Source organism: Archocentrus centrarchus, chromosome 12 (assembly GCF_007364275.1).
Source record: "Archocentrus centrarchus isolate MPI-CPG fArcCen1 chromosome 12, fArcCen1, whole genome shotgun sequence".
NCBI lineage: Eukaryota > Metazoa > Chordata > Actinopteri > Cichliformes > Cichlidae > Archocentrus > Archocentrus centrarchus.
This window is the reverse complement of record NC_044357.1, coordinates 5,582,952-5,600,924: the sequence shown is the minus strand read 5'-3', so window position 1 is coordinate 5,600,924 and position 17,973 is coordinate 5,582,952. Positions and strand designations below refer to the sequence as shown.

At 41.0% G+C, this 17,973-nt stretch overlaps 1 protein-coding gene across 2 annotated transcripts; it reads left to right on the top strand.

The window, feature by feature from the left end:
• The first annotated feature begins 6,707 nt into the window (after window positions 1-6,707).
• On the top strand, window positions 6,708-10,892 carry LOC115789798 (protein CutA homolog). Of its 2 annotated transcripts, XM_030743319.1 has the most exons (6): window positions 6,708-7,038; window positions 7,556-7,704; window positions 8,666-8,725; window positions 9,441-9,486; window positions 9,580-9,629; window positions 9,881-10,892. In XM_030743319.1, exons 1-6 carry the CDS (start codon window positions 6,934-6,936, stop codon window positions 9,981-9,983), a joined length of 513 nt encoding a protein of 170 aa, XP_030599179.1. In that variant the 5' UTR covers window positions 6,708-6,933; the 3' UTR covers window positions 9,984-10,892. The 2 variants fall into 2 exon arrangements, with proteins under 2 accessions (XP_030599179.1, XP_030599180.1); XM_030743320.1 differs by lacking the exon at window positions 8,666-8,725.
• The last annotated feature ends 7,081 nt before the right edge of the window (window positions 10,893-17,973 follow it).

Genomic DNA, 17,973 nt, shown 5'->3' with positions numbered 1-17,973 from the left:
AGATTGCAGGGAGATTCATGCTCTGCTGGGGTTAAACGCCACGCTTGGGATTGTTGAGCTACAGTAGCATGGTGGAATTACGGTTTGTTGTTCTTGTGGGAGGTCATATATTTTATGCCCCGAACTGAAGACACCTTTTCCACCTGCGAATACATCCTGTTTGACCTGTTTTTCCTTTGTTTTTTTCGAACAGTAAATATAGCAACCTTTTAAATAGGTGAACTATAAGACCACTTTTTTTTTTTTTTTTTTTAGTTGTCAGTGCCTGTGGGTGAAAATATTGGAAAGGCAGGCCAAATCCAATCCATGAGAAGAGGATATGGTTGCAACGCTTCAACAAAGGGCGAGATAGTTGGAAAAATAAAGAGAGGAAGAGGAAATGTTGTTGAGGGATATTCCTCAGTGGTGCCTCCAGTGGTAAAATAGAATGAGAGGCCAAGGGTGGGCTGAGAGAAGCAGTCCCTTAGGATGCTATGCTAAAATGGAGAAGTGCTCTTGTATGTCCTGAGGGAAAGACTGTCCACATCCAGATGTTGAGTGCACAGTTGATGTCTGAAGCCTGGAGGGAGAGCAGCGAGCGCATACACAAGCACACACTTAATGTGTGTACGTGTTAGTCATGGATTCTCACTAAATATTTCAAAGGGCCAGGAGAGAAAACAAAGGGAAAATGGATATCAGAATCTGGAGCAGCAGTCCCACAAGAGACACCGAAGGAGCCCCCTTCTCCCAGTTACAACAGAAATAAAATCGTTTGATCTCTGCCGCTCCTGCTTCTATTGTTATCTCCTGTAAACCTCCACCCGCCTAACTCTAATCATCGTAGCACTGCAAAAGTGTTGAGGCCAACAGATACGAGCAGATAAATAGGCAGAATTTTAAAAAAAGAAGAAAGAAAAAAACAAAACGTTTTTCTCACGCAACCTGCAAAATTCTTGATTCCACTAGGGACACTGCTAATTTGTAGCATTTTTAAACACCTTCCCACTTTAATTAGCACTTCTGGAGAACAACCTCACCCCCACCAGCAGCCGCACCTGATTCTGTCGAGCTTCGCACATCACGGCCACGTCATCCTCCCCACAGGAATCTTGTCAAGCCAAACAAACCTATTATAAAGGTAAATAAATGTGTGGTGTTTTTTATGTCGGTGGTGCAGTTTTAATGCTGTTTATAAAAGAGCCGCAGCTGGATGGTATTGTTCCACAGCTTTTGAGAAGCAGAGCAGACTGTACATGATCTGTCCATGTTGGATGGGACTGAGAAGTGTGAAACACTTCTTCGTATGACTTTACGTTATATATTATGTTTTTATTGGAGACCGATATTAATCTGTATCGGTTGAAGCATTTCAAGCACAACAAACCAGTCAAAGTCATTTAATCAATGCAACACTCTGGATATTGACCAGGGCTTTAGTTTAGACTGCTTCCTAATGGGTCAGGACATCTGTGTTTGCTGTACCTTGCAACACTGCTGTTGTTCATCCTTGATGCCAAGTCTCACACACACACACACACACACACACACACACACACACACACACACACACACACACACACACACACACACACACACACACACAGCATTCTGCAGCATCCTCTTTAGCTGTTCATTTCCTTATCACCACAATGCTTTAACCAACCCATTCATTAGCATCGATTTCCTTTTGAATGACCACAAAATGGTCGTCTGTCCATCCCTTCACCCACTTATCTCTTTATTCTCTGCTCCCATTTTCCTCCTCATTCCATCCTGACCTTAACTGCTCAGTTTCTCCTCAGGCTCGAAAGGCCTCTTTCCTTCTGGACCCTATACAGTCTTGTTAATTGCTCACAGCACTCGGAGGTTATCAGCTGACCGGCAGTGAAGGTCTGAATAATAAGCTGAGCTAAACAAAGCCGTGGCAGAAAACAGTTCATCCCAGACTGGAACGGCTGCTTTCTTTCCAGAGAGGATGAAGACGGGGGGAGAGGAGATTAGATGAACTGGTTGCAGGTTTAGAACTGACTTTATAAATAGGGTAAATAGGCGCAAAGGCAGTTGGTAGGCTGATTACGGGCTCTAAAAGGTTGCCCTAAGCATGCCTCTAGCTGCCCTTTTTATGGTGATTCTTGCATTTCCATAACAGAACTTTCTGATGGTAGAGTGTCTGTCACACAAACACACACACACACACACACACACACACACACATGCACTTCCATCATCTGCGTTGGATAGTGCATCAAGGGTGTATTTATTTATTTATTTGGGTGGCATGTTTTTGCCACATGACCTTGCCATTGCAGACAATTTTTTTTTTGTTTTTTTTTGCTTCCCCGTTCATGCATAGCACATTTTACTCCAATCATAAACCCGCCCCACCAGAATCATGTGCATTTCACTTCATTATTCCAAATTCAAGTATCATCAATCATGGCAACCACTGTGGAAAAATATTTAGAGTGAGTATACTTAAGGATTAGTAAAATAGAAATAGTGCAGTTGAGAGCACCCCCCCCCCCCCCCCCCTCTTTTGTCAGATGCAGCCTCCTTTCACACATGCACACAGTCCTTGAAGTCCACATGTTATTGCCTGCAGCTACTCTAACTTGGAGCCTGAACTTATTATGCCTCTCCCTTCTCTGAATTTTGGTGCACTCAGCTTGTGAATGGAGAGGGAATGAGCTCATTCTACCTGCGTCAGCACAAGGAATGGTTATGCTGCAGACGGCTCGGTGAAGAAAGTGTAATGAGGAAGCGCGGGGTCTTTCTGTAGCGGGGGTGGCTGCCCGCACTCAAGAAAGGTTTCACCCTCTCAACCAAACAAGAACGATGTGATTTAAGCCCATTACTGCTGCAGGTGAACTCCACGAGAACAGAATTATAATATTATTTAACTTTTTTTTTTTTTTCCCCTCCTAAAACTGCTCCAGGGCACTTTGTCCTCTCTCAGACCAAATCAACCAAAACTGGTGCATCTCTCTCTCTCGTCTCCCCCCCCTTTTTTTTTTTATCTTCCCTTCTATCTCCTCACAGAAAAGCACTGATCTTAAATTCAGGCTCTGGTTCTGACAAATGTGCCCATGTTGCTAAACAAATATATAATCTTTGGGTGTTTTTGCAAGCTTTTGACAACTGCAGAAGAAATAAATAACATGACGGTTCAGTTTTCTGATGAATGGCTTTGTGTGTTGCACTGGTTGTGACATAGGGGGCAAAAGAGAAAGAAGAGAATAGCAGAACAATGACAAGATATGTGTTTGCCTGATCCTTGAGAGAGGATAGGTTTCATTACCTGAGGGACTTCAGCAGGGGATGTCTCCTTTTTTTTTTTTTCTTTTTTTTTTCCTTTTTGCTGCTTGTCAGTGTTGTGGCGCTGCGATGCACTTCTGTGTTTTTAGCCACTCTGGGATTTCTGTAGAACCAGCAGGAGCCAAGGAAGCCCAGAAATCAGCTGTGACAGATGGCTATGTCTGTCCGAGAGGATGGAGGGGTCTCCAGGGTTCACTGCAGTGATAGAGACACTTCCCTGCTCAGCCCCTGTGACTTCTTTAATTAACCTCTTTGGGAGGACCAACCTAGGTAATCACAGTGCAGAAAGTCCCTCAATTAGGACCTATCTGACCTTTGAGTGTCCAGTAGTGTGTCCAGCTTCTTTGTCTGCCTGTTGTCTACCTCTAGTCCCCCTCCCTACTCCATGCTGTAATGCCACTGCCACACAGGGAAGTAGACAGCAGCAGAGAGACTCCACAGAATTCTTGGAAATGCAGCCCTCAGAGTTTCAATTTTCTGTAGCCCCCCTATGTTCACACAGTGTTATGTGCTCTTTCTTAAACTTCTCTTGACTGTAATTTGTTTTCTTTCAATCATCCCACAATAAAGCAATCGCAGTTTAACAGCAAATTAGAAATGGCACCAGTTGCCACATTCATTTGTGCCTTTTTCCACCCCGCCGGCACTTACTGTGGACCTCGTGGCCTCATTACATGCAAACAGACAAGAAGCACAGACAGAAATAGAAATTTATCTTATTTTTCACATTAGACTTCTAAGGGACAAACAGGCCTCGATGCTCCTTAGGGGAAGTGAACCCCTTTGAGTGACGCCCTAGAACAAGCAGATCAAACGCCTCTTCTCCAGCTCTTCAGCTTTCTTCCTCTATCTCACTCTGTTTTGGTTGCCTTCTTTCATGTTGGGGAACAGTGGCTTAAGTGGCACTATTGGAGCTCTCTGATGGGCTCTCAAATGAAGCCTGCGTAAGCTTGGGGAAATAAATTGGTTTGTTGTGAGGCAGTGACTCCTGTGGCGCCCCCCGCTGTTCAAGCTCTGCTCTGTGCTTGTCCAGTGGAGGAAGAGGAGGGGGACAAGCAAAACAAAATACACAAGCTGGCAGGGGAGAGGTCAAGAAAAAAAAAAAGGGAAAAAGAAGAAGGTGGGGTGGGAATGGGATGAGTCATGCAGTTTGCCGTGCTGGAGCATTTACATTTCATTTTAGTTGAGAGTTTTATACATGCTAAATGAACACTGCATTTGATTTGTTCACAGTGGAGGGAAGGGACAAGGAAGGAAAAAATACATGAACCCACAACTCCCCCATGTGGACATTCTGCACAAAGCAACTACTTTAAAAAAAATGGAAAAAAAATAAAATAAAATGTAAGACAATTCACTGATTTATATCAGTAGCATCTTGTCAAAGTCTAATATTAAATTTATGACCCACAGACAAATTCAGTGTTGTGCTGACATAATTTCCTTTCTTTTTCAGTTTTTCTGTTTGTGTAGTTTTCCACCAGACTTTGCAATTTCATGTGCCAAGTGAAGTTTTTTTTTTTTTCTGCACGTTATCTGAGGCGCTGCTCACTTGTGTGTTCCGTGATGGCGTGTGTACCCCCATCTGTGTGTTTGCATGAGAGTGAGTCACTGAAGTTGTAAAATAAGGATGTGTGACAGACTGTTGCATAAAAGGTGCCTTTGACATTTTAACATCTGAGCACTAGTTTAAATTATTTAAGTGGTGCCTTACAGGTGTAATGCTGATGGTGTAATGTTTTTCCTATTTCATAAATATTATATGGGGACAGTTTGTTATCATATGGATTTCACCTCCAAATCAGCTGAATGATATCATTTTCATATAGATTTCCTTCATTTTTTTTTATTCTTCATCATCCTGATTTTTATAGTTGTATATTGAACAAGGATGTTTATACAGTGCTGTGAAAAAGTACCCCACCTCCACCACCTTCCTGATTTCTTAGCTTATTTTTCACACCTGCATGTTTCAGATCATCAAACAAATTTTAATATCAGACAAAAATAACCTGTTAAATACAAAAATGCATTTTCTAATTGTTGATTTCATTCATTAAGGGAAAAAAGTTTTCCAAACCCACCTAGCCCTGTAGGAAAAAGTAGATGCCCCCTAAACCCAATAACTGGTTTTGCCACCCTTATCAGCAAGAACTGCAATCAAGTGTTTGCAATAACTGGCAAAGAGTCTTTCACATCGCCGTGGAAGAATTTTGGCCCATTCTTCTTTGCAGAATTGTTGTAATTCAGCCACACTGCAGGGTTTTCGAGCATGAAAGACCTGTTTAAGGTCACGCCAAAGCATTTCCATTAGATTTAAGTCCAGACTTTTACCAGGCCACTCCAAAAAACTTCTTTTTGTTTTTCATTCTTGTTTTGTTTTGGGGTTTTTTTTTGTGTGTGTCATTCAGAGGTGGACTTGCCGGTGTGTTTCTGATTATTGTCCTGCTGCATGACCCAAGTGTGCGTCAGCTTCAGGACACAAACTGGTGGCCAGACTTCAGGATTTTCGGATAGAGAGCAGAATTCATGGTTTCCATCAATTACGGTCAGTCGTTCAGGTCCTGAAGCAGCAAAGCAGCCCCAACCATCACGCCACCACCATCTCTGACCATCCGTATGATGTTCTTTTTATCACACAGGGCCAGATAATGTAGGTTTGGACAGGTTTTTCACTTAATAAAAGAAATCATTGTTTTAAAAATGTTTTTTTGTATTTTACCAGGTTATCTTTGTCTAATATTGAAATCTGTTTGATGATCTGAAACATGAACATGTGACAAATATGCAAAAAAAAAAAAAACTAATAAATCAGCAAGAGAGCAAATACTTTTTTCACAGCACTGTGCAGACCCATGTGTTTTGTGGTTGCAGGGTTTTTAGACGTCGCAGGCATATTTCATTATGTTACTCCACTTGTGTCTTATGTATATGTATTTGTTTTTTATCGCTTATTTAATATTGTGTACACCTGCCCAGGGACTGGAAATGAAATTTAGCAGCTAAATCTGGCACAACTCATCTTTTCTCTTATGAGATCAGTGATTCTGTGCATGGTCCCTGACAAATTAAAGCCTCTTGTCGGAAAAAAATAAAAAATCTTATTTACTGTCCTAAATTGTGGTGTTATTCACCTGTAAACAGTGGAGGAAAATAAAAGAACTCATATAAAGCTTTGTATACATCATGCTCATAAGCTTAGTTTTACTAAAATCGTACTACAGATTTATGGAGTTTTCATAGTATTTTCAGCACAATCCATCCCGCGGGTTGTTTATATGGTGAGATACCAAAGCCGATTATGACCCGGGCCCGCAGGCAGAGCACCAGAGGAAAACTTGCAATTTTATTGGTCGCCGTCGTGGCAGGAAGTGTTAGGCAACCAATTGAATGAGGCAGAGAGTCGTCACTGTATTTGACCTACCTGTCAACGTTACTGTATGCCCTTCTTATTTAAAGGTAGTAAGTTTTTCGCGTGTTTTCACTCACCAAATTGGCGTTAGGTGGGACTGAAAACGCTTTAAGGGAAATGACGGAACATTAGTTATCACGAGATAAAGTCTCAGCGGTTTAAATGGGCGAAGTTCAGCACCCTTAGTGCCCCGTACTGTCTGCACTGGTGAGGCTCTGGAGGGGATGATCTTAGTCGCAGCCGGCAGGATGGAGTGGCTCTTCCAGCGATGCCATAAAGAGGTCGTCGTCAGCTCTTTCTTTCGGTCGGTGCTGCTTCTGTCATGTATGGTGAGGTACTATTTTGTGGACTTTTATGGACGTTTATGTTTTGAAAACTCATAAAAAGTTGTGAGTTGTCCTTGAGAGCTGGTGCGTTTACGTCGGACTCTAATTCAGCGTAAATTCTATTTGCTTTTACAGTGGCTTGTGCTGGATTTACGTGCATCTGTGCCTGGCTGTGAAGCCGTGCCGTACAGAGAAGTAGGGCAGCTTATAAATTGGTCACTGTGTCCAAGCCAAGTCCAATACTAATTTATCTGTGACAGACAGTGCCAAATAATAAGAGGATAAATACTGAATCCAATCCAAACATGGCAATCCCCTGCAGAGGGCAGTGGATAATTAAATTGAGTTATAACTTTCCTTCATCCCAGCATAAAAAAACAAAAAACAAACAAACAAAAAACTTTGACATCTAAATGTGTCTATAATTATAGACAAGCTGTATAAACACCAACCAGCTCTCAAAGTGGCTGTCATGTTAGCATTGACAATCCTGTCCTATTACACCCACAATCCCCTCTAGTTCTTGGTCCTGTCCGTGTCCATGTACCCTGGGTTGTGGTCCATCGGGGTCCGGCTTCATTCAGTATTCACAGGGAGCTATGTACCAGGACACCACTCTGTCCTTGTCATCAACAGTCCCAATGAGCAAACAGCCAAGGACATTGGCAGGTACGGTGCTTCCTTTTTTTTAAAAAAAACTCTTGAGCCATTGCATTTTTCAGTGTCCCGATGCACCTTAATTAATTTTTCAGTATTTCCACAAATGCGAGAATATTTATGCCTTTCTTGCTGAGCTGAAAATATTATTATCACCCTTGTTTGATGTGCAGTAATTATAAATCTGCCACCAGCCAGTTAGCTCAGAAATTGGAAACATCTCTAACACTTATTAATTAGCACTTTTGCTGCCATTTTAAAAAAAAAACAAAAAAAAAAAAATGTACAACAACAGAAGTTCAATTTGATGCCAGGCAACAAGAAGTTCCAAGTAGCTTCACATTTATTACACAGAGTGTTACCAATCTTCCCATCTGATTTAACAAAAATAGTACTTCACCAATTGTAAAACAACAACAACAACAAAAAGAATAATCCTTCAATCTTGATGCTCATTAAAAGCTTCTCCTTTGGCATGTGACTTGTGGATTTTGAAAGAGTTGAAGTGACTGAATGCAGTAAAAGTTATTTCCCCCGACACAAGTTTGCCTTTTCTGCCCAGAGAAGAGATACAATCCCGTCAAACCAACAAGTGGAGCAGAGCGCTGTGTTTGCACTCTCATCTCCTTTGTTGGCATTTTAGCTGCATGCAAATGAGCTCCATCTATTAACCGCATGTCAAGAAAAGTAGCCACAGAGCGGTTTCCAGATATGTAAATCACCTCCTTCACGGCCCCTCACTCGAGGAAGGGGCATTGCCAAGGTGGTAATAAAATATAGTTTACCATCTTCCCATCTTTGTTTCGGAATTCCCATCAAATGTCCTTCCCCATCCAGCTTGCTTGATGAGTCCCATAACGAAGGGCTCAGTTTTAATAGATAAACAGCTGGTGGCATGTGATTAATTTTTCTTCTTTCCCTTTATTTCCATCAATACATCCAACCATTCTGCCACTCTTTTTTCCCCCCCCAGGGCAATCATGGAAAGACGGTTGGCGGCCAGTATTAACATTCTCTTCAGGACCTCCACAATGTAAATCACACTTGACCTCCATTTTGAATCACCTTTCTATCCAGCTGATGCACAACCACAAAAGCTAGCGTAGTTATCGTGTTGCTCACATGTGAATACAATGCACACGTGTGCTCTTTTCCCCCCCCCTCTAAGGGAAGCTGATTTTCTAGGAAACCACAGAGTGAATAGGCTTCACCTGAATGCTTTTTTTTTTTAAAGCTTTTTGTCCTCTGGAAACGTGAGTGGCAGTTAGCCTTCAAAGCAGGCGTGTTTTTGTATGCATGGATTAGCTTTCCTGTCAATGCATAACTACAAAAAAGGGGGAGAAAAAAAAAACAGGACAGGGGGAAACTTGGACTTTAGACGAAACAGAGTAGCTGAATAGAAATGGCAGTGTTAACACCTGTTAACAAAATAGAGGTTCAGGCTGAAAATAGACGGTGTGGCTGGACTTGCTTAGGGGCGGGGGTCACTGGTGGAACTGATATTGCTGGTTGTCTGTGAGCTTCAGTTATATTATGTCTTAAATGCATCTGTGTGCTTAAAAGCTGCATGTTTAAAGCAAAACCACCTTAGAAGCATATCAGGAACAGTCTGACAGCCACTGTAGAGGATAATAAACTATTAAGAGTACTTTGCATGAAAGATTTCATTTTTAAATTGAAGGCTCTATTTGTTTGCTCGTGCTTTGCAGTCAGTAACCCACAGTGCTTCCGTTCTAATGTTGTTTTAGGTACTATTGGAAGGGAGAAATCCAGGATGCGAGTGAAATCCTGATGGTAAGCTCTCAGAGAAATTCCTTCTGTGATCAGCATGGGCTCAGGCACGCTGCAATGCAGGACTGGTGAGATGAGATGTTATTGTTGTTGCAGCTGGTGAAAACAAAGACCTCCATGATCCAGAAGGTGGTGGACTACGTGAGGTAAGAGGTTGCTTTATGCGTTGCTTGCTTTCCATTGTCAAACTTGCACTGTACACGCTACTCTAGATATTAATTCAAGGTTAATAGCATTACTCTGTACTGGTTGCATTGTGAGGTTTTTAAAGCGCTCCAAGAAATCTTCTAGGTGCACTTAAAACTAGACAATGACAAGAAATAGAGCCGAGAACTAATTAATATGATTTTCCCTGAAGTATTCATAAATATGAACACGTTCTTTGGGTGTCTTTAAGGTCTGTACATCCCTACGCGAACCCAGAAGTCCTCAGTTTTCCAGTAGATGACGGCAGCCTGGCGTACATGAAGTGGATGGATGAAGCCATTCCAGATGACTGATGCATCAGTAAGATCAAAGCCAATCTCAGCGAGGACTGCCGCCAAACAAGGAAACTGAGCCATGTGTGCAGGTTGCTGTCATTTCTTTTCAAGGATTTGGAGGGTTTGAAGGGTTCAGGAAGTGCTGTGTAGCGTTAAAGTTTGATACAAGGCAGTTTTGTTGGCCTGACCTTTTTACTGGAAGTGGACTGTAGAGATTTGATTTCAAGCGGCCAATGTACACTTGCTGTAGAAAGCACTGCCAGCAAAAATAAATAAATAAAATGGAAGAGTGAAGGTTCCACTCAGTTAGTCCCTTTTAAGTAAATGGCTGGTACATGGTAAACATAATAGTACTGCTTTGTGATATGTTACCAGATAATGCTCTCCAGTTTAAAAAAAAATTACTGTTTGAGTACAGTATGTGGTAAGCAGCCGTGCTAGAATCAGAATCATAATTTAATCTGAAAATAACACCCCTTTATTCCCACTTTACCGTAACTCGCCTGCATTGTATGGCTTTACTGCTACTGACAGTTAGGACGTGCAAAAATATGAACATTTTATGGAACCCAGTCTGTGACATTTTACTTTATGTCTGCCAGTTCAGTACAGTAAGGCTTTAAACACACTGGAATGGAGCTGTATGCATTCACATGCATTCATTTGTCAACAATATAATTTGCCTCAAGTGTCAGAGTTTTGGGAGCAGGCCCCTCTATTCTGTTATACCGAACCTTTTCTATTTCGCCTTTAAGAAAGGCTCCAAGGAGAGCCTAGCTGCATGTCAATAGTGTAGAAGGTTGCTGTGTTCCCTCCATTTGGAAGAATGCTTAAAGAAAACGCTCTGCACAAGGTTAAACTTCATCCCCACTGTAATCTGTGGGCTCATCTCCTTGATTTCTTTGAAATAAATGCATTTATTTTTTATACTGTTCGCCTGTATCTCCTGAAATATTATTTCTGCTCGAGGATAAACCGAGTCTCACCAGTATTTCCATAAGTGACACCCATACGTATGTTATGTATAATGAAATAATAGTAAAATACAGGTTTAATAATGTCTTTTTTAATATAAATGATGTAGTTTAGGAAACAGTCAAACAGCTTAGTACTAAAGAAGTTAGTCAATCATAGTTGTCTACTGAACATAGCATCACCCATACTGAAATATTACCTTATAATATGTTTATTGTTATGCATTATGTATTTTCAGAGCCCTCTCCAAAAGCACTAGCAAAAGGAGAAATATAAGCACGCAGCAAAACAGGGTGTCAGAGCAATCTGTGTGTGCCCACAGTTTATAGATTACCTGTCAGGCTGTAGAGTAACACTTGTGCACATGGGTGTAGCCTTTATTAGCGTGAACTGTATTCCAACACAGAGCAGTGAGCTTACATGTTGTTTAACTAAGTGTCCCAGGATAGCTCAGCCTGTGTTAATAAAATATTTACTACCAATTTGCACAACCTCATCTAAATATATATAAAGATATATACAACTTCTATGGATAAATTAATCAATGTTATTTTAATATTTGTTTTCCTCATCTGTTTTTCACGTCTCTCCTTTTTGACAGATCAGTCCAAAAAAAGTTTTTTTTAATTGAATTTATTTAATAAATGGCACGTTATGTGAACACGCCAGGTCAGTATGGGTTGTACAAAGTGCGCATGGCCAAATGTGGAAGTTAATTCAATTTCAAAACGAGCTTTCATTCTGTTAATTATAACTAATCTGCTAGGTGTACCGTGCCACATTTGCATTTTTCCAAAATTTGTCAGCCATGCAAGCTTACTCATTAAACAGAAAAATGCCCTAAGCCTGAGTGTGCACATAGTGTTTCCGGGATGAGGCCCCAACAAAGGAACTGCAGACATGGTTTAGTTTGGTGTTGTGTCTGCAGAGCCAAAATAATCCTCCCTGTCAGGTCCAGAGATTAGGCCGTTTGGTGGCAGCGCGCATGTGTGACTGCTAATTCAATGAATTTCCTCCTATTCAACTGCATCTAAACCCACACCAGCGCATAGGTATGCGTCCCATGTTTTAATATGCCACGTATGCATAAACATATAATGTGTGCCTTGGCCGGTGATTATGGTTGTGCAATGACAAAAAAAAAAATGCTTTGTAAAATAAATACTGCAGTTCATGTTGTAAAAAAAAAGAAAAAAAATAAAGTGTCATGCAGTTTGATTAAATGTTCACTAGATGGTGGTGTTTCAATTCTCAGACATATATGATATTATTTTTTACACATTCACATGTGACTCACATGCACTGAATGAATGCCTGTAGTTTTTGCAGTGATATAACTAAAACACAGTCTGCTCAGTTCCACCCAGCTTAATTCTTATGAAGTGAAGAGTGTGTCCCCAGGATTAGTCACTACTGCTGTAAAGCTTGATAACGAGCGCTCTTGTACAGTGTGCTCATTATAAGATAGTGTGTATGGCTGTTCACTATGACACTATGAAATCTTAATAATTAATACATGTGACTACTAAGTGTTGAGCTTCGAACTAATTGCCAACTAAAGAAACACTATATATATTTCTACAAGAATATTATCCAAATTGTGTCAACGCAGAGACATATGGCCGGCTGTTTTTCTTCCTGTGCTTGATTAAGTTCTCCATAGGATGCTGAGCTCAGAACATGATAATTAAAAGTAATCTGTAAGAAACAGACGCTGATAACATGATGCTCCCACTGAGAAATTCAATAAACTGAGGATAGCACACATGCAGAGGCACCAAGATGTCCAAGTAGTCAGCATTTTCTCAATTGTGATTTACCAGTAACACAGTGTTCCATCTTTCCAATGTAACTAAAAGTGTCTCAAAGAATTTGTGTCTGATTTTTATTAGTTATAATTTTTTTATGTTGTGACTTTGAAGAAATTTTGATACAGATAAAAAGTCACCACCACACTAACACCTTTGACTATTTCTTAAATATGGTATTTTCTATTAATTTACAGATAACATATACATTAAAATGTGTATTTAATGATTTATTTATATTATTGTGTATTGTATTAAAATGTCATGTGCAGACATCATAATCCATGGAGACTTCTGCCTGGCCTCCTGTGTTAACCTGTCCATCACCACTGCAAACAAGAAGGGGCTCAGAGCCGATTCCTGATGTAATCCCACCCCCGCCTTGAACCTATTTGTCACACTGCTCACCTCCGTCTCATTGCCCACATACATGTCCTGCACCACTGTCATATAGTTCTCTGCCAATCCTGACTTCCTCATCAACACCACACTTCCTCACTTGGCACCCTATCATTCTTCTTGACTTCTCTGTCAACACTCTTAAAGCAAAAATCACATCTGTATTGCGTTTTCTCAGCATGAAAACCATACTGATGCTCACTGATCATCACCTCTCTTCTTAGCTGAGCTTCAAGATCTCTTTCCCTTAGCTTCATGGCGCTGATGATGAACTTTAGCTCTCTGTAGTTAATGCAGTGCTGCTTTTGAAGATCAGTACCAGTACACTTCATCCCCACTCACTCTCCAACACTGTGTTAGGTTGTCTGGTTGAAAGGCCCACTGCCTTCTCTCCCAGACATCTCCATACCTCCACAGGTATGTCATCTGGACCAACCGCCTTTCCACTCTTCATCCTCTTCAGAGCTGCCCTCACTTCCTCCCTACTAATCCTCTGCACTTCCTGATTCATCTTTTCCTCCATCCATCCTCTGCGCCCTCTCATTTTCTTCATTTATCACCTCAAAGTGCTCCTTCTGTCCTCTCAACGCTATCTCTTCACATGTTAGTACATTTCCATCTCAGTCCTTAATCACCCCAACCTGCTACACTTAAAGGATGTGATCTCTCTGCCTAGCCAATCAATACAAGTCCCCTTCTCCTTACTTAACGTTCAGCCTCACATACAACTATCTATAAGCCTTTTCTTTTGTCTTTGCCACCTCTCTTTGGACAGATAGCCACTTAAAGTGTCTTTAAGTGTGTAACTTTAAGCTTAAAAAAAGCAGGTGAGTTATTAAAACCAAGATTTTTAATAACTCACCTGCTTTAAACACCTTTAAACTTGCTTCTGGAGCCAATACTAGGCCATACTAGGAACTGCAGGTTGCTGCTTGATGTAACTATGTCAGGGCTGTAGGAAATCTATGGGAATACCCACTTATAAACAAGTTATTAAACATTTACAACTGCAGACGACATTGATGCCGGCAAGTAACACAAAGCTGTTTTTCTTATGAATTTGGCAAACACAGGACCCATTAATAACCTCTCAACAGCAATAATTTTACAAACTGCTGGCCATGTTTTACAAGTGCAGTTTTTGGGCATTGCATCCATTCAACACAACATGCAGCATAATTTTTTTGAAGTCGACATTATGTTGCTTTTGCAGAATTAGTCCATTAGTGATTCCAAACTATACCCCAAACCCATACAAGTTAGAAACTCAAATACATTATACATTCATCTAATATATTTTTTGACATGGTCTTCATACGCTGACACCGACTGAATTTGTGCCAGTGATCTGCTCAGTTCATTGGCCTGCCATTTTCAGGAGCAGATTAAAGAAACAAGCTCAGCCCCGAGGCTCTATATAACCTATGTAAAGATGACAGCGGGCAAAATGGCGTATAGTGACATTCACAGGATTGAACATTTACCTCTTATAGCACATCAACTCCAATTTTTTAGATGCCTGGATCCTCGCCATGGCATACCCCCACATTGTCTGGCCCATGTGTGTGGCCAAGATTTCCAAGGTAAAAGGGTAAAATTCACTTTAATATAGAAAAGTATCTCATCAGTTACTGGTCACTGGTTAAAAGGTGCTATTTATGTCATTCCTTTCCCGATTTAAATTTTTCTGGAGGAGCACTGTCTGCACCCGCATTAACCTGTAATAAAATTAATTTGGAGTCTCATAATATATATGCGTCTCCCCAAACAATGTCACAATGATATAATTACCCTCTTATACGTATACTGTGGGTACTACTGTGGCATGCTCTAATAAGGGGAAGGAGTAGAGTGAATACATTGCTGGTAGGAGGAATACATTAGTCACACGCAGTTTAGTAACGGGATGGGAGGGAGAGCTCCAGATCTGCTTTCCAGAGCAGAAAGTCTACTCTTAATTTAGAATAATGCATTCGCATTAAAATTCTTTCTGTAAAGCTTTGCTTTAAGAAAAACTAAATGTTTTATTAATGCTGTATTAAATTATATTCTATCACAGTGGACCAAGAGGGAATTTTTAGAAAGGCTGAGCCTGAGTTTTTATATTTCATAAGTTTAGCACATAAAGTAACATGGATCCAATTGTCAAATGCAGCCCAATTTTTTTGACTTTTTACTTATTACAGAGGAAGAGGAACTTTGCGCGCATCTCCCAAAGCTAAATAAATCTGGTGTTGCCCAAGATGATGAATTTTCTCGGGGAAAAAAACTGAATTTTAAAAAGAAAAAATATGTATTCAGTTCCAACTGTCTACTCTTGAGCCACACATGTTGTTAGACATTTCTGACAGAAATGTCTAACAACTTGTATTTACTCTTTGCTGTTTCTTTAAAACTTATAGTTCAATTCATGTCAGGCTCTTTTTAGTGTCTAAAAACATTTATCAGCTTGTTAACAGTCTGTGGTAGCTCATGTATCAGCTTATGTCAACAAAATATCAAGCGCAAACGTACCTTTGCTTAAGATTGGCAAGGGGTCAGGCTGCTGACCTCAGAACGCAGTGGTGTGAACCCTGAAAGCATGAAGGGGTCAGAGCATCTCTTAGATTGAGTGAAATGCAATATTAGACAAACTGAAACAGGCAAATAAATCATCATCATCTACAACAACAACATGGTAATGATGAAAGGTCACACACAGACATATGAATTACAAAAAACACACCCCCACCCACTGAAGAGTCCCCAGTGATATTGCACAAGATGTTCTGAGTGGTGGCAGTTCACAGTGTTATGAAACAGAGTTGAGTGCATTTGGACAGAAGCTTTTGTGTAGTCTGGAGATGCTGGCTTTTACTGATCTGTAGCATCCTCCAGAGGGCAGCTGAGAGAAAAGGTGGTAGCCAGGATAAGAAGAGTCCTTGATGATGTTTGGGGCCCGATATGAGCACCGGGTTGTGTAGATCTCCTCAAGTGCAGGTAGCTGAGTGTTAGTGGGTCTCTGTGCTGATTGGATGACTTTCTCAAGGACCTTCTTGTCAGCCTCAGTGCAACTGGCATACCACACTAAAATGTCATAGCTGAGTGAACTTTCCACTGAGCTACGCTCAGTGGAAAGTTCACCAGAAGGACACCAGCAGCTGTTCAGACAGGTTGGCTTTAATGTGTCCTTAAGAAGTAGAGCCACTTCTGAGCCTTCTTTACCAAAGGAGTTGTATTTATATTCCATGTGAGGTCCTGGGGGATGTGTGTGCTGAAGGATTTAAAGTTGGATACACTCTCCACAGTGTCTCCACTTCTGTGTAATGGGACAGGTTTGTCTTTCTGTCTTCTGACATCAGCTTTTTTGTTTTAGAGGTATTGAGTGCCAGGTTATTGATGGAGCACCTCATCCCTGTAGGCAGACTCATCACCATTGTGTATTAATCCAACCACAGTGGTGTCATCTGTAAACCTGATGACTGTGTTAGTGCTGTGGTTTGGTGTGCAGTCATGCACATCCCAAAGGTGTTCTATTGGATTGAGATCTGGTGACTGTGGAGGCCATTTGAGCACAGTGAACTCATTGTCATGTTCAAGAAACCAGTTTGAGATGATTGGAGCTTTGTGACATGGTGTGTTACCCTTCTGTTCCATAACAGAACTCAGGTAAGCTGTGGTTTTTAAATGATACTGAGTTGGAGAGGACCACACCATTACACCATCAGCAGCAGCAGCTTGAAACATTGATACAAGGCAGGATGGATTCATTCTGTCATGTTGTTTATGCCAAATTCTAACCTTCCCATCCAAATGTTGCAGCAGAAATCAAAACCCATTCTATTCTATTCAGTTCAATTCAATTTTATTTATATAGCACCAAATCACAACAAACAGTTGCCTCAAGGCGCTCTATATTGTAATGTAGAGACTGTGCAGTAATTACAATGAAAACCCAGCAATCACAATGACCCCCTATCAGCAAGAACTTGGTGACAGTGGGAAGGAAAAGCTTCCTTTTAACAGGAAGAAACCTCCAGCAGAACCAGGCTCGGATTACCAGACAGAGAAGTGTGGTTTGTCACTCCAGAGAACACGTCTCCACTACTCTAGAGTCCAGTGGCAGCGTGCTTTTACACCAGTGCATCCAACGCTGGTGATGTAAGGCTTGGATGCAGCTGTTTGGCCATGGAAACCCATTCCATGAAGTTCTCCACCCACTGTTCTTGAGCTAATCTGAAGGCCACATGAGGTTTAGAGGTCTGTAGCGATTGACTCTGCAGCAAGTTGGCGATCTCTGCCCGCTATGCGCCTCAGCATCCACTGATCCCACTCTGTGATTTTACGTGGCCTACTACTTTGTGGCTGAGTTGCTGTCATTCCCAATTGCTTCCATTTTTTTTATAATACCCTAACAGCTAACTGTGGAATATTTAGTAGTGAGGAAATTTCATGACTGGACTTGTTGCACAGGTGGCATCCTGTCACAGTACCATGCTGGAATTCACTGAGCTCCTGAGAGCAACCCATTCTTTCACAAATGTTTGTAGATGCAGTCTGCATGCCTAGGTGCTTGGTTTATACACATGTGGCCACGGAAGTGACTGGAAGACCTGAATTCAGTGATTTGAATGGGTGAATGAATACTTTTGGCAATATAGTGCACATGTATACATATATAAGCAGATATGTCTCTCGTGTTGATTTGCTTTTTGCAGGTGTGATGCACAAAATCAGATATTCAAATAGTCTGAACTATGTGTGTTTGTGTGTTTTTAAAGGAATAATCAGATGTCATTTTTGGTCCATTTTGACAGCCTTAATGCATAATGACAGGTACGTTTGCA